Source organism: Eleginops maclovinus, chromosome 16 (genome assembly GCF_036324505.1).
Source record: "Eleginops maclovinus isolate JMC-PN-2008 ecotype Puerto Natales chromosome 16, JC_Emac_rtc_rv5, whole genome shotgun sequence".
Classification (NCBI taxonomy): Eukaryota; Metazoa; Chordata; class Actinopteri; order Perciformes; family Eleginopidae; genus Eleginops; species Eleginops maclovinus.
This window is the reverse complement of record NC_086364.1, coordinates 14,811,145-14,824,498: the sequence shown is the minus strand read 5'-3', so window position 1 is coordinate 14,824,498 and position 13,354 is coordinate 14,811,145. Positions and strand designations below refer to the sequence as shown.

Here is a 13,354-nt window from a genome sequence, read left to right as displayed (position 1 = left end):
CACTTGTTCTGGGCCCTGAGTTCCTCATTTCCTTCCACCCTCACGTATGACATGTTCTGGAATGACAAGAAATTATGACTTTACTTAACTTGTAAATGCGTTAAGGCTCATGATTAATATGGTAAGATCATTTTTAAATCATTGCATTAAAAAGTAGAGAACCCTTTGATTTCCCTTACCAGTATTTCATGCATTTCTTTATTATAACTGCCCGCGTGTATTTGTTTAATCTCCCGCCAAAATACAAATAATTCCTAGCCTTTTAAACTTTTGCCTAACCATAATTAATCAAGACTGTAATTGTTGTTTATTACAATTACATTATTTTAATTGATTGACATGATGCTGTATTCAGAAATTAGTTAATCTACTCTATTCACTTTTATTAATTGTTGTTGTTTAAAGTATGTTACTTCGCTAAACAGACCAGGCGTAGGTTACATCCCATGACAATTATGAAGATGCCCACAGCCTCACAGGTTGGTGTTACGGAAAACAGAGTAAGATAACTTTCCTGCTTCAGCTTCCACTATTATCCCCCGACAATTTTACTGCTAATTCCTCCTCTGTGAGTGCATCCACTCACTTGTTTATAGGGCCGCCCATCAGGGGACAGCGAGGCAGTAAGGAGAAGTGACACAAAAAGAGATTGAAAGTGATAAAAGGATGGGGGATGACCTCTGCTGGGAATATATCACTTAGCGCACACACATAGCATGTCAGCAAGGGCTTTTAGGAGTGACAGCATGGGGATTCCTTGAGTTATAAAGTGGATGCAGCTGGAGCTTAGCCTAAGGCAGAGATGGTGTTCCACCCAATGAGGAACCAACCACACCTACACTGATAATACCTTATAGCAGATATATCAGTAGTGATGCCAGCCAGTAAGTTTCAGTAGAGAAAAGCCAGATTAGGCAGGATATTTTTGAAGTAATGTGGAAATGTTGTCACCAGAAAGAATGTCCTAACCAGTACAATACATTTGTCAATCTTTTAAAACAAAATTAAATGATCCTTACCAAACATTTATTTATGTTGTGTTAAGGGCTGTGGTGGCAAAGTTCATAGGGACTTGGCTTGGGAACTGGAAGGTCACAAGTTTAAATACCGCAAAGACCAAGTGCTATCGAGGTGTCCCTGAGCAAGGCACCGTTCCCTGCTCCCCAGGCGCCGTACATATGGCAGCCGACTGCTCCTAACAATAGGATGGGTTGAATCCAAAGATGTAAATTTCTCCTCTGTGGGACGATTAAGATTAAGAGTTCCTTCTTCTTAAAGCTAAAAATATATTTTTCCAATACAATATTGCAGCTTTCAGTCAAGCTATAGCTGTAGATGGGCAGAGGTACAGCTAAAGAAAAGATCACAGAAGCATTAATAGGAGAAATAGAGGAAAAAAAGGTCGGAAGTGAGCCAAACAAAATGATTCAATATATAAGTGTCTTGCTGTACTGAATAAAAAACAGTAGAGAGGGTGTGCAGGAAATTCTGAAATACAGCTTCCTCATTCTAACAGCTGGTCTAAGACACCCTAAACTTCATTTTACAGACTGTAGTGCCATTAATAAAATACTTATGCCTGCAGCATTAACAGACAAGAATATAGGCTACTAAAATAATCCACACTTTTACTGTGCAGTGCACCAAAAAGCACGCACAAACAAGCATAGTCAATCTGTGCACACTGAGTGCAGTAGCGGGCTTTAGGGCGGGCTCCCTGTCAACTTCCCTCATTCATATTTCACACACCCCCCCCCCCCCACACACACACACACAGTCAGGCTGTGCAACACGTCACTGCAGCCAACAAACACAGATAGAGTGCATGTTTGGGTGTTAGCATTTAGTGAACTTGAATGTTAAATGCTAAGTAATTGGTGTGTGTGTGTGTATGTGTGTGTGTGTGTGTGTGTGTGTGTGTGTGTGTGTGTGTGTGTGTGTGTGTGTGTGTGTGTGTGTGTGTGTGTGTGTGTGTGTGTGTGTGTGTGTGTGTGTGTGTGTACACACACATGGATGGAGAGATAAATATTAAGTGAAGCATGTGGGCAGAGAAAACGGTTAAAAAATGGCAAAGTTTGAGATTGAGAGTCAACTTGGGAGACGACAGAAAGAGAAACCGAGAGGAGATGAAGTCAAGATCAAGTTTTTTTTCATTCCACTCATCCTCTTTGAACTGAATGGAAAGTGTGTGTGTGTGTGTGTGTGTCCCCTAAAGCCTGAGCTTCAACTTTCGATGTCAGTAAAGGCTAGTGTGTGTCTGTTAGGAGTGCTAGCATTTTCTATACCCCTTATAACAAAGTAGAAAAGCTTAGGATGCATCAATGACTCATGATAGCAATTTATCACCTGAGCACCTGCATGGCAGTGAGCAGGGTAATCTTAGCGCCGCATGCAGTACAGTAAGACGGCAACATCATGAAAAAAACACATTCCTTTCACTGGATCAAGGTTAACACATCTTTGAGGGACATAATGTGAGCAATGTGTAGCTGTGTAGGTGTCCTTTGGAGCTGCAGCAGAGTGTTTTTACATGTCCGGCCTATTCTCACGGGGCTCACGCAAAAGTAGGCCTTCGCTTGGCTTCTACTTCAATGTGAAAGCCAAAGCTTCAGCTGAATAAAGTAATTGTGGCTCTCTTCTTCCAGTCAGAGCGCCATGCCTTCCATCTAAAAAGAGCCTCCAGTTATCAGCTGACCCACGCCCCTTTCAAATGCTTGTTGCCATGGCAATTAGCCTTAGCGGGACCAAGGTGCAGAGCTGGGGTAAGTGTGTGTGTGTGTGTGTGTGTGTGTGTGTGTGTGTGTGTGTGTGTGTGTGTGTGTGTGTGTGTGTGTGTGTGTGTGTGTGTGTGTGTGTGTGTGTGTGTGTGTGTGTGTGTGTGTGTAAGTGTGTTTTCCCATGTGTTTAGCTGTGGCTAGTGTTATGAGTGTGAGCTAGGTGGAACTACACAATGGTGCTAGACAAGATGAACCAAAAGGTGCAACTATATATATTTTTCTATCTCACTCTTTTTTTTTGAGTCTGCAGGAGAGTGTGTTATGTTTGCATGAGGATCGACAAGCAACATCTTTTCAGCACATTTGCATATGTGAAAACTACTACAATATATACCAGAATGGTTTGCTGTATGCTATCAGAATCAGAATACCTTTATTCATCCGACAGAGGGAAATTTACATTGTTACAGCAAAAGTGAAGATATAGAAAAAAACTAAAGAAAACAAAAAAACACTATAAGATAAAAGGGCATTCACAAAAATAAATTAATTAAAAGTGACTTTAGTATTTTCTACTAATCTACAATTGCACATAAGTGTTATTGCACAACAGTGGTGACATAGTTTTGTTTGTTATATTATTGCACTATGAAGCAGAAAGCGGCATAAAGATTATTCTACAAACTCAGATTAAAGCACCTGATATCTTTGATACTGTGCACAGGATTTTTAAGGCAGAGTCAAATTTACTGGTTTTTATTTATGTCTGTATGCCTCTTCTATTCTGGAGCAGGATAAATATTGTAAATCCAAATACTAGAAAAAACCAAGTAAACACTTTGAAATGTGATTATAAAAGAAACCCACAATTAAGACATTATTGTATAGATCAACATCCATGATCCACTACTTATGATTGGTCTGTGATATGAGCGGATTATACAAGTAAATATCTGCCACATGACCAAGGCATGTTTTTTGACAACACTTTCTAATACAGCCTCCGACGTACGGAGTAGTTAGAGTTAGAACTAGATTATATAAACCAGTTAAACAAAAATAAATTGTACATGTATTCTAAAGGAAAAGGAGGAAAGGAATCCAAAACCCAAATATACCTAATGTACTACACCATAAAATAACAGAAAGTAGAAAATCTCACGTGACGGGAGATGAAACCACAGAATGTTCTGTGGTTTTTTCCTGATAAATGACCGAAAATAATTTATTATCAAAAAAGTTAGCAATTAATTTGTTGTTGACATCTTTTGAGTTAGTATTCTGAAGGCTCAGCCATGTCAGCTGCTTTCTGTGTTGCACCTCATCAGAAAGACAGTAGTGGCACTGATATCTGTCTCTCTCATCCATCTCGCCCTGGGTCATTTCTGTCAGAGTAGATAAAGGCAAGACACCCTACCATTGAGGCAATCCGATAGCTGTCCCGTGTAGGGGTATTGAGAGGTGCTGGGTCTCCTGACAGGATTTAGTGAAGCAAAACAGCAAAACATAGATGATAAGAGGGATACTTCAACAATATCAGTTCAAAAGAAAGCTCACTGAGCAAGGCGGTAAGATTATTTGCCAAAGAAATATGCTTATTGCTTTTTCTCCTCCAGAAAACTACAGCACCTGAGTGAAATCTATTAATGCTGCTGGGCTAAAGCAGCTTGCAATACCCTTGCTGCACAGTCCTCCTGAACAAGTGCAGGTATTCCAATCCTGCTGAGTAACAGCGTGACACAGCAGATAACCTTAAATGACTGCAGCTATAAAATCCATCTAATCACAACAGCGTAGACCTTCACTAACCTTGCCACAATGGCTGCACGTTTGCAGAGCATGACAAGGGATCCTGGAGCTCTGCAGATCTGCTTAGTATGATGAGGCCGAAGATGATAAATGATGAGAATGCGTTGCTGCAGGCTACAGTGCCTTGCTGTGCTGAACTAAAATGTGCAGTACAGGGCAATACAACACAGTGTGATGTATTATGCCTCCCAACAGAGCTGTACTTTACCATGCAGAGTCAGGGTGTTTTAGGCAGGACCAGGTCACTGCAATATAATATAGCAGCTTAGAGTCCCCCTGGAAGTCTGTGCCCCTTGTGGCCTCTGAACAGCAGCGTTCCCCTCTCAGACTTCAGTTGAAAGGGCAGCTAGAGAACGCAGTGTGCTGTGTAATAGTAATCCCATGATCTATTTACCATCGGTTTCATAAATCATCCTAACAGCTGCCTTCACAGCCTAAGCATACTCTTGCTCTATGTCTGCCCCTCCTTACCCCCTCCTTGTAGTAAGCCACTCCACTTCACCATCGACTCCCCCTGTCTCTCTACAATAGGGCTAAATGCTATTAAATTGGACTCAAGAGTCTAGGCAAAAATTATGCCAGGTTTTTGTTTGTTTGTGGCGGAGGGAGAAGACAGCTGTGTATATATTAGGGTGAAAAAGCCAAACCGTTTAACTTTTGTCCAGTACAGCAGTGTGCAGATTGACAGCATACAAACACGTACACACACACACAAAGCAATTTCGGTGTGAAATCCTGAGGCTTACATTTACACCACCTCCTTTTTTCTGGTTGGGGTTCACACTTGAGCTCAATGCTGAGGTCCAGTTACATGGAGGCTTAATGTAATGGTGGTTTAGGAAAGATGCTGCAGTGCTACTTTTTAGTGCCACCAAACATCGGACATAAACTGAGTCTCAGACGACACGATAGGACCACCGTTAAGGGCAGTTTTACTTCCTCTGTCAAGTTCTGTTATGACTTCATTTCTTCATCCCTACTACCTTTAACTGTTACATCTAAATGCCAGATTAATTGTTTTTGAAGGTCACAGATAGCATCTTTTATACGTAGTAAACTCTCAACAGAGCCTCAGGTACTGTTGAATTAGCATTCCAGTGGTAAAGGAAGGGATTTCTTAGTGTGCATGTGAGTCTCCCAAAAGCACAAATGCTAATGCAGCACATGAAATAATAGGGCCATATTCATCACATGGACAATTTGCAACTCTCTGTGCATGAATCATGATGTAGCTAATCAATCATTGTTGTAAAGACTTGAAGGTGGACAAGGAATCTGGACAATTTAATATTGTGGTTTAAAACACACATTATCTTCTGTTTTATCATCAGAATAATCCCTGGACTTGGTTAATTCTCTTTGATGTCCACATTACATGAAAACATCTCTTGTTGCCTCAAGATAAATGGACATAGCCATGACAGCCTCAATTTGCTGGGATGTAAACGGTTGACTGGCAGTCGGCTGGTGTATTGTGGGTTGGGATAACATTAGACCTTATGATGATAAAGAATAACTAACGTTAATCACTTTAACCAAGGGGATGACTCAGTCTTGCTTAATTAGGATTTTCTGGAAGGGCAAACAGCAGTTCGGGAAGTGATATACAATATCCATTACTCACAGCTTTGCTCAGCCGTGAGGTTAGAAAAGGTCAAGCTCACGATTTCAAATGGTATCTGAGAACATGTCGTCCCTTCAGGCAGCAATTTTCTGGGAAACCAGTGCATAAAAAAGAGCTGTCAGAAGCTTAAATTATTGATCATTTTCATAGGATCGTCAAAGTGTTGCTGTTGCTATCAAGCGAGTTACAGCAACAGCCTGGAAGATTCACAGCAGGAGCGAAGATGCATAAACAGGAAGACTTGAAATCATGAAGAGTCTTTTAATCCTGCATAACTGATTTTGTTTGCAGACTCGGGGCAGAGAAAAGAAGTTGTGAACACAGCAATGACATATTTTCCCTCCGCAATGACGGAGCATTTGCATTCATGTGGAGATGTGGATTAAATATTCTCTCACTTTTATATCTGCAGCACCTGAGGGAAGTATGTGACTGTTGAGCTGCTTTTTGTTCCTCTGTGTTTACCAGCAGCCAGCTAACAGGGCCTGCTGTTTGGTGAGCAGGTAGTGTACAGTTTGTTTTTTTTCTCACTTTTTCGCTGAAGGCAGTTGCCTGTAGCAGCCAAAAACCAGCCTGTCAGAGATGTGAAAGAGAGCCATATGGCGGCAAATTAGAGCCAAAATTGTAATGTTGGGGATGACGGATAAAACTAACTATAAAAAGGTCTGTAAAGCAGATTCAGTTTTAAATGAGTCACTACAAGATTTCCTTTCACAATGTTTTCATACTTTCATTCAATACATTGTTGTTATTGAAATATAAAATCAAGCAGATTATTATGTGCCACTAAGTCACTGAAGCATGGAAGTCGAGATACAGAAGCAGCTGTTGTAAGAGTGTACCTCCACTGCAACACATTAAAACAATAATTGCTGATGACTCTTATAATAACATTTCCTCTCATCTAATTGTAACACACACAACCCTTCGGCAACATGAGCATACAAACAATTTCATTTTTCCCTGGACACAGAAGCAGCTTGAACCGTCTCTGGCTCTGTGGTGATTCTGTCGGCAGCAGAAAGATAATAGGGCGACACCGACAGACTCCTCGGAAGATGCAATCATTCTGAATTAAGCACAAAAGGAAGTACATAAACAGGAACTTTCCAGGGAAATGGATCCAAATATAGCTCCCCATTTCCAGTAGGGGAAAACGTACAACAACAGCATGTACAGCACCTTATAGCCACACAAAAACAGCCGTGCACAGAAGGGCTTGTTCAGACCTCAGTGTATCCTTCAAACAAGATGTGTTGTAGTTTAAGAAGGGCAACGACATATTCTTCCATTCAGCAGATTAACTGCAAAGGCAAAAACGTTGCCTATATTTTTTATGCCATCATTTAAAATGATCTATCAAGTAAAAAGGACAAATATTTACAGGTTCTAGCTTTTAAAAAGCCTTGTTTTGTTTTTTTCCTATACCTTTAAACACATTAGCTTTGCCTTTGAAAAAATGTAGGCACTGCTATATGACGTTCTATAGACTAAACAATTAATATATTAATACAAAAATTACAAATGAAAATGAATTGTCGATGAAAATAATCATTAGTTAGAGCCTTCAAAACAATCTGACATGTCGTCAAACTTTCTTACTTAACCTATTACACCAGCTATCACACAGCTGGATGTAAACCAAGCCACAAAATCTCCATTTGTTTCTATAACCACAGACCACGGATCCGTCCTCGGGAGCGAACAGGATGCAGCTGCAACATCTTACCGACCACACGTGGCTGAACCCTAAGTAAACCTGTGCTACAGTGAGCCACTAATATCTTATGATAACAGTGGGAAGCTGTAAATAAGAAAGCAAACAGGGTTACACAAAAAACTATAGTTCAACTGTCAAACCGTTCTGAAAACTGCCGAAAGTAATACATCACAATGACTCTAAAAGACAACCGCACAACAATCAGTGCCTGGGTCAAAGCCTGGCTTCAATGGTGATTAACACAGACTGCTCCAGACAGGGATTTTATAACACTGGAGCACAACTCTCTCCTGACAGCCAGCATTCTCACTGGCAGAGCACATTTAGAGGAGAAGGATAAATCTCAGGAGGGGAACTCAATACATGATTGAGGCAAGAAAGGAGTCTAGGAGAAAGGGTAGAAGGAGGGGGAGGCGAGGTGAGGTGATAACAATGTGAGTAACACATTTATCTTCACACATAAAAAAGTGGACAAGAGCAAGAGAGGTAGTCACTCATTAATCTAACAGATGAGGGGAAAATGCATGCCAATAAATCACGCCTGCTGGCTAGTAAACAAAAGGCCCCTCTGCTCCATCTTTCCCCTTGTCATGCAATTGCACTGGGCAAAATCAGACATGCAGCCTCCAACCTCCAAGGAACAAATGTGAATATATAAAAAAACTGAAATGCTAATTCAAAACAGCAGCATCTGCGCGCCCATATTCAGACACTTTTACTTCTACTATAGCTGATAATGGATCAGCAAGCATTGCATGATGAAAAGAGCCATTAGGCCAACATTCAGGGGCGATTTGCATAAATGTATCAAATAAAAGCTGCAAGCAGTTTAGAGACAAGGGAAAGGAAAGACATGTTAGAGGGGCTGAAAATACCGCTGCAGGAAAATCTCTATTTGAGAAGGCAACAGTTGCATTACGTTGTAAAGCATTTCCTGGAGTTCAGAGGGAGGTTAGAACCACAGGACACGTTTAGGACGTCTGGAAGGCAATGTAATTGAACAGGAGAACAGAGAGAGAGCAGAGACAGGGTGGTGTGGAAGGAAGATGGCGTCTGTTGATGATACAGTCACATAATACTAACACCACAGAGGGCACTTGTATTAGACTCAAATCCTTGCCAGACCATCTGCGCCGGGTACATGATGCTATTACCAAGTGTCGACCTTGACTATTCAAGCAAAAGCTCCCTTTCCACTGTTCTGATCCACCTGGAGGGGGTGAAATGCAGATATGCTGTCATAGGTAGACGCATTATCTCTAGGGATGGCACTACAGGACATTAACTTAAGCTCCCTAAAATGCAGATAAATCATTGTGAGCTGATGGGGGAATACATGCAGCCATAAGTGTCACTGTTTAAGCTATTTTGTAGCAACTGCTGCTGACCTTTGAAGTCTATTATTCTTGTTAGGAATTCAACAAAGACAGTCTGCCCTTTTAATAGTGTAAGCTAAAATAAATCCAAGGATAAAAGAACACAGAAAAGCAAAACAGCTAAATGTACTGAACTTAGTACTAAGAGTAATTTAATGCAATATTTTCACAAGAGCACCTACCTTTGAGCTGGTCAGACACAACACTCTGTCCTATTCTCTCAATGACTTGTCCATCTTCATGCTGGTAGCGGTCATCCAGGAAGTTGGCGGTGGCCTCTGATAGGTGGACCTTCCCAGCCACTCCCAGCTGCTCCATTAGGTTGGCCAGGTTGACGTCATTTGACCAAACATCAAACTTGAAGCGCTTCATGCCCAGGATACCACAGAGCACAGTGCCGGTGTGGACACCCACTCTCATGTTGACCATCTCTCTCTTCTCCTGGCAGAACTGTTCAATAGCCTGAATCATGCCCAGGCCCATCTCTACGCAGCAATAGGCATGGTCTGGTCTGGGTTCAGGGACAACCAGCCACGCAGTAGTAACAGTCTCCTAAAGTACTGATTTTTTCACAGCCAGTGAGCTCACAAAGTCGGTCAAAACGTCCGAATAAGTCATTTAGAAGCCCAACAAGGGCATGAGCAGATTTATTTGCTGACATCTTGGTGAAGCCAACAATGTCTGCAAAGAGGATGCTGACAGGCTCCATCCGTTTCATGTTAAAGGGTCTGAAGATGATCTGGCCACGAGGGATGGAGGTTTTCTTGCGTTTATTGTTTTTAGGGCTGGAGATGACAGCAGCCGCACCGCTCGTGGAGTATCGTTTAACAGAACTGTCACCTATCTCCTCGTCACCCTGCTTCATGAGTTCATCAGCCACGATTCTGGGCATGACAGAGTGGATCATTCGCTCTTTCAAGGCTTTCTCCACCTCCAGATCTTTGCCATGCATGATAGCTTGTCCCACCTTAAGGAAGGTGCTTCGCGAACGTACCTCGGACATAATGAACAGGTGGATGCCAATGGCGTGGGCACAGAGGTGGAGCAGAGCTTTGGCTGGGCCAAGCCAACATAGTGTATCCCAGTCTGACAGAGAGGCGAGGCTCCAGTTATCCCCTGCCTGCGTCAGATGCAACCAGCTCAAACTCTCAAAAAAGAAGGAGTAGAGAAACCCGAGCATGATAGAAGCATAGAGGCGAACATGGAGAACACTATAGAGCAACAGAAGAACCTCAATACAGAGGGAGAAGGTGCCTACAGGAGAAATACAGGGGGACCAGGAGCTACCTCCTAGAAGCTTGTCATATGACAGGTTGTATGTGGGGCCCATGCCACTGAATTCTTCCACATCAAGTGCAGGTGTGGGAGTCTCTGTATCTCTGAAACTTGATGTCTGGATCTGGGGGGCCAGGGTTAGGGTGAAGGTTACAATGATGAGCAGCAGAGATGCTTGGTTGTAGCAGCGAGAGTAAAGCTTAGTAAACGTTAAGAGAAAGAGAAGGAGGCAGAAGAGGAGGAAAGACGCGGTGGGAAGTAGAAAGGCATGCCTGTCACAGCGGGAAGGGTTTGCAGCAAAATACAGTCCCCAGAGGAGGGCGGCGGCCACCAGGTAAAACAGCACATATCGGAAGCGCCGCCGGGTCTGAGGGAAACATCGTTCTCTACAGGCTTCTTCCAGGATCGAAGAGTCAAATTTAGGGTCCCAGAAATGACCGGCAGATCTCTCAAAAAGCTGAGGCATCTTCTTCTGTGAGCGAAAGCTCTTCACCATTGGCCTCTTGACTCCAGACTCTCCAGAACTGCAGCTGGATGAAATGCTGTACTTGCAATGCTTGGATCCCCCCATGAAGCCTCCTCCAATTGAACCTAGCGGCCCGCCTCCATGCTTGTGTTTGACACTACTGCCAATCCTAACTGAGACGCCTCCATCTCCACTTGAGTCACAGCTCACTTCTGTGTTGCGAGGCAGCAATTGTTGATGTTGGGGGGATGCCATGTTGCTTTTTAATCTATCCAAATGTATCCATGTAGAAGGACAGTTATTTCACAGGGACAGTTATTTCACAGCTGAAGTTGATGAAAAATTAAAGCTTGGTGTGAGGCGGCAGTATAACAACTAGGGCAATGATTGTTTAATCTTAAAAGTAAAAAAAAAAACTCTCAGAAAAAAAGTTCCACTCAGTTAGCAGTGTAGTGGGTGTAGAAACACCAGCAGACCTTCCACAACTTTTGGCTTGTTCATTATTGCCCCTCATGACGTCAATCCCCGCATTCCTCTAAGTTCCCGTCTTTTTGGACGCTCTTGAGACTGAAAAGTTAACTCGCTGCTTGCTCTGTTCTTTTCCAAATGCACTCAGCTGGCTACACATCACCGTTGCACCCATTGGAACAATATTTTAGAATACTCAAAAAATTACAAAATAATGTAAGTAAGGGACACACGCACACACACACACCAAAGACGGGATAATGTGTTTCAAAGGTTCCTGGGAAATCGTGAGTGTGTGATATGAATCCAGTTAAATTGTGTATTTTCGAATAGCAGGATGCAATCAATATTCTTTTTAATTACCAGAGCATGTCCAATCCCAGTTCTCCACTCGAGTTTTCCGTTCAACTCAGCACCACTGAGGATATCAATACCTTCATAAGACTTCATAAAAAAAACTCCATACGCAATGTTTGATTGGACTCTACTTCTGTGATTTGCGGTCTTGGTGGAAAAAGAGAGATTTTCATTTAAAGACGCAGAGCAACTCCAGGTATATGGGTACGTGAGCGCAAAATCTGCAATCAGCGCTTTTATTTATACACACGCACTCCTTGCCGCAGGGCCTAATAGCGACTATGTCCGCGGACGGAGCCCCGTCCTTTCCTGACTTTTGCCTCGCGAGTCTCCCTCACTGCTGCGTCTCCAAAACAAGGGGATCGTGAGCACGGAGGTCTGCAGAAGACACATTCATGAGACCTGATGCGCAGACCATCCCGATAAACTGTTTTATTACAACTGACCTTAGCTGTCACTAACTCGTTTGTAAAGGGCTTTGCACCAAACCGTTTAGGCTCTGCGTTGATAGGTATTGCTTTGGATCCCACCTTCAAATCAATTGTAGCCCATTCATCGTCACTGTGCGCCCCAAGGAATGTCCAGATATTGTGACCATGCAGGTTCCTGGCATATTCTTTCAGTCGGACAGCTGTGAAAAGGAAAATCCGCCTTGAGCAGTCTACATGAAGTATCGTCCAGTCTCTCCTTTTATCTCAAGTTAACTTTGTCCAGGGTAGCTCGATCTCCCTACTGGAAGGCAGACGACGAAAGCCCGGAGAAAGTGGGGCTAATTACAAGGTCTCCACCTCCGCTCCACGCCCCCTACACCAGGAGTCCCACAGGTCAGAGCTGAGTGCCGCCTTGATCCAGCCACTTTAATTGAATTGCATGGGACGAACAAGAGAATGTTTCATACCTCCAAAGAATTTCTCTTAAAATCCAGGAGAAATATTGGCTAAAGGCTTAGGGCTGCATAGTCCAGGCTCTCCACTCCCTGGCTCGTTCAGTGCATGAATAGATTGTCTGATCCCCGTTTTCTGACCAGTATCTGTGCGCTGCAGCAGAAATGTTGTTTTCTATCCAGGCGCGGTGGGCAAAGCAGAGACCACAGCCGCCACCATCTTCTGTGCGCTGACAGCCGTCTAGCAGCTAGTAATGTGTGTGCTTGAGAGTGTGTGTATACGTGCTAGTGTGTAAAGTATACCGAAACAAAATAGAGATGACCGCCTTTTTCTTTCAAAATAAAACCCTATGTGCGTTCAATGGCATAAGAAAACGACAGTTATACTTTCGTAACATCGACCTGTTACAGCTACTCAGATGACTTAAAATTAAAACTAGTTGGCATGATGAAAAGGGTATTGTTAATTCTCTTCTCAATGTATTAAATATTTATTTAAAATTAATTTTAAAATTGTCAACCATGACAAACTAAGGAAAACTTCAACTCCAACTAACCCTTGTGTCCCTTTTGTTGATGATTACACAATTAAGAACATTTATTCGAGAAGCTCTCCAATGTCTCAAATGGTCCAGCTATTCTCTACTTTGGAGTCCAAA

The 13,354-nt window shown here is 42.6% G+C and overlaps 1 protein-coding gene across 1 annotated transcript in view; it reads right to left on the bottom strand.

Annotated features, from left to right (window-relative positions):
• Positions 1–12,742, bottom strand: part of LOC134878335 (adenylate cyclase type 9-like) — a 28,461-nt gene extending 15,719 nt beyond the window's left edge. Inside the window, 2 exon segments of the mRNA XM_063904302.1 lie at positions 9,429–9,768; positions 9,770–12,742. Of these exon segments, the coding sequence (XP_063760372.1) occupies positions 9,429–9,768; positions 9,770–11,242 (1,813 nt within the window). The 5' untranslated portion in view covers positions 11,243–12,742.
• Between the last annotated feature and the right edge of the window lie 612 nt (positions 12,743–13,354).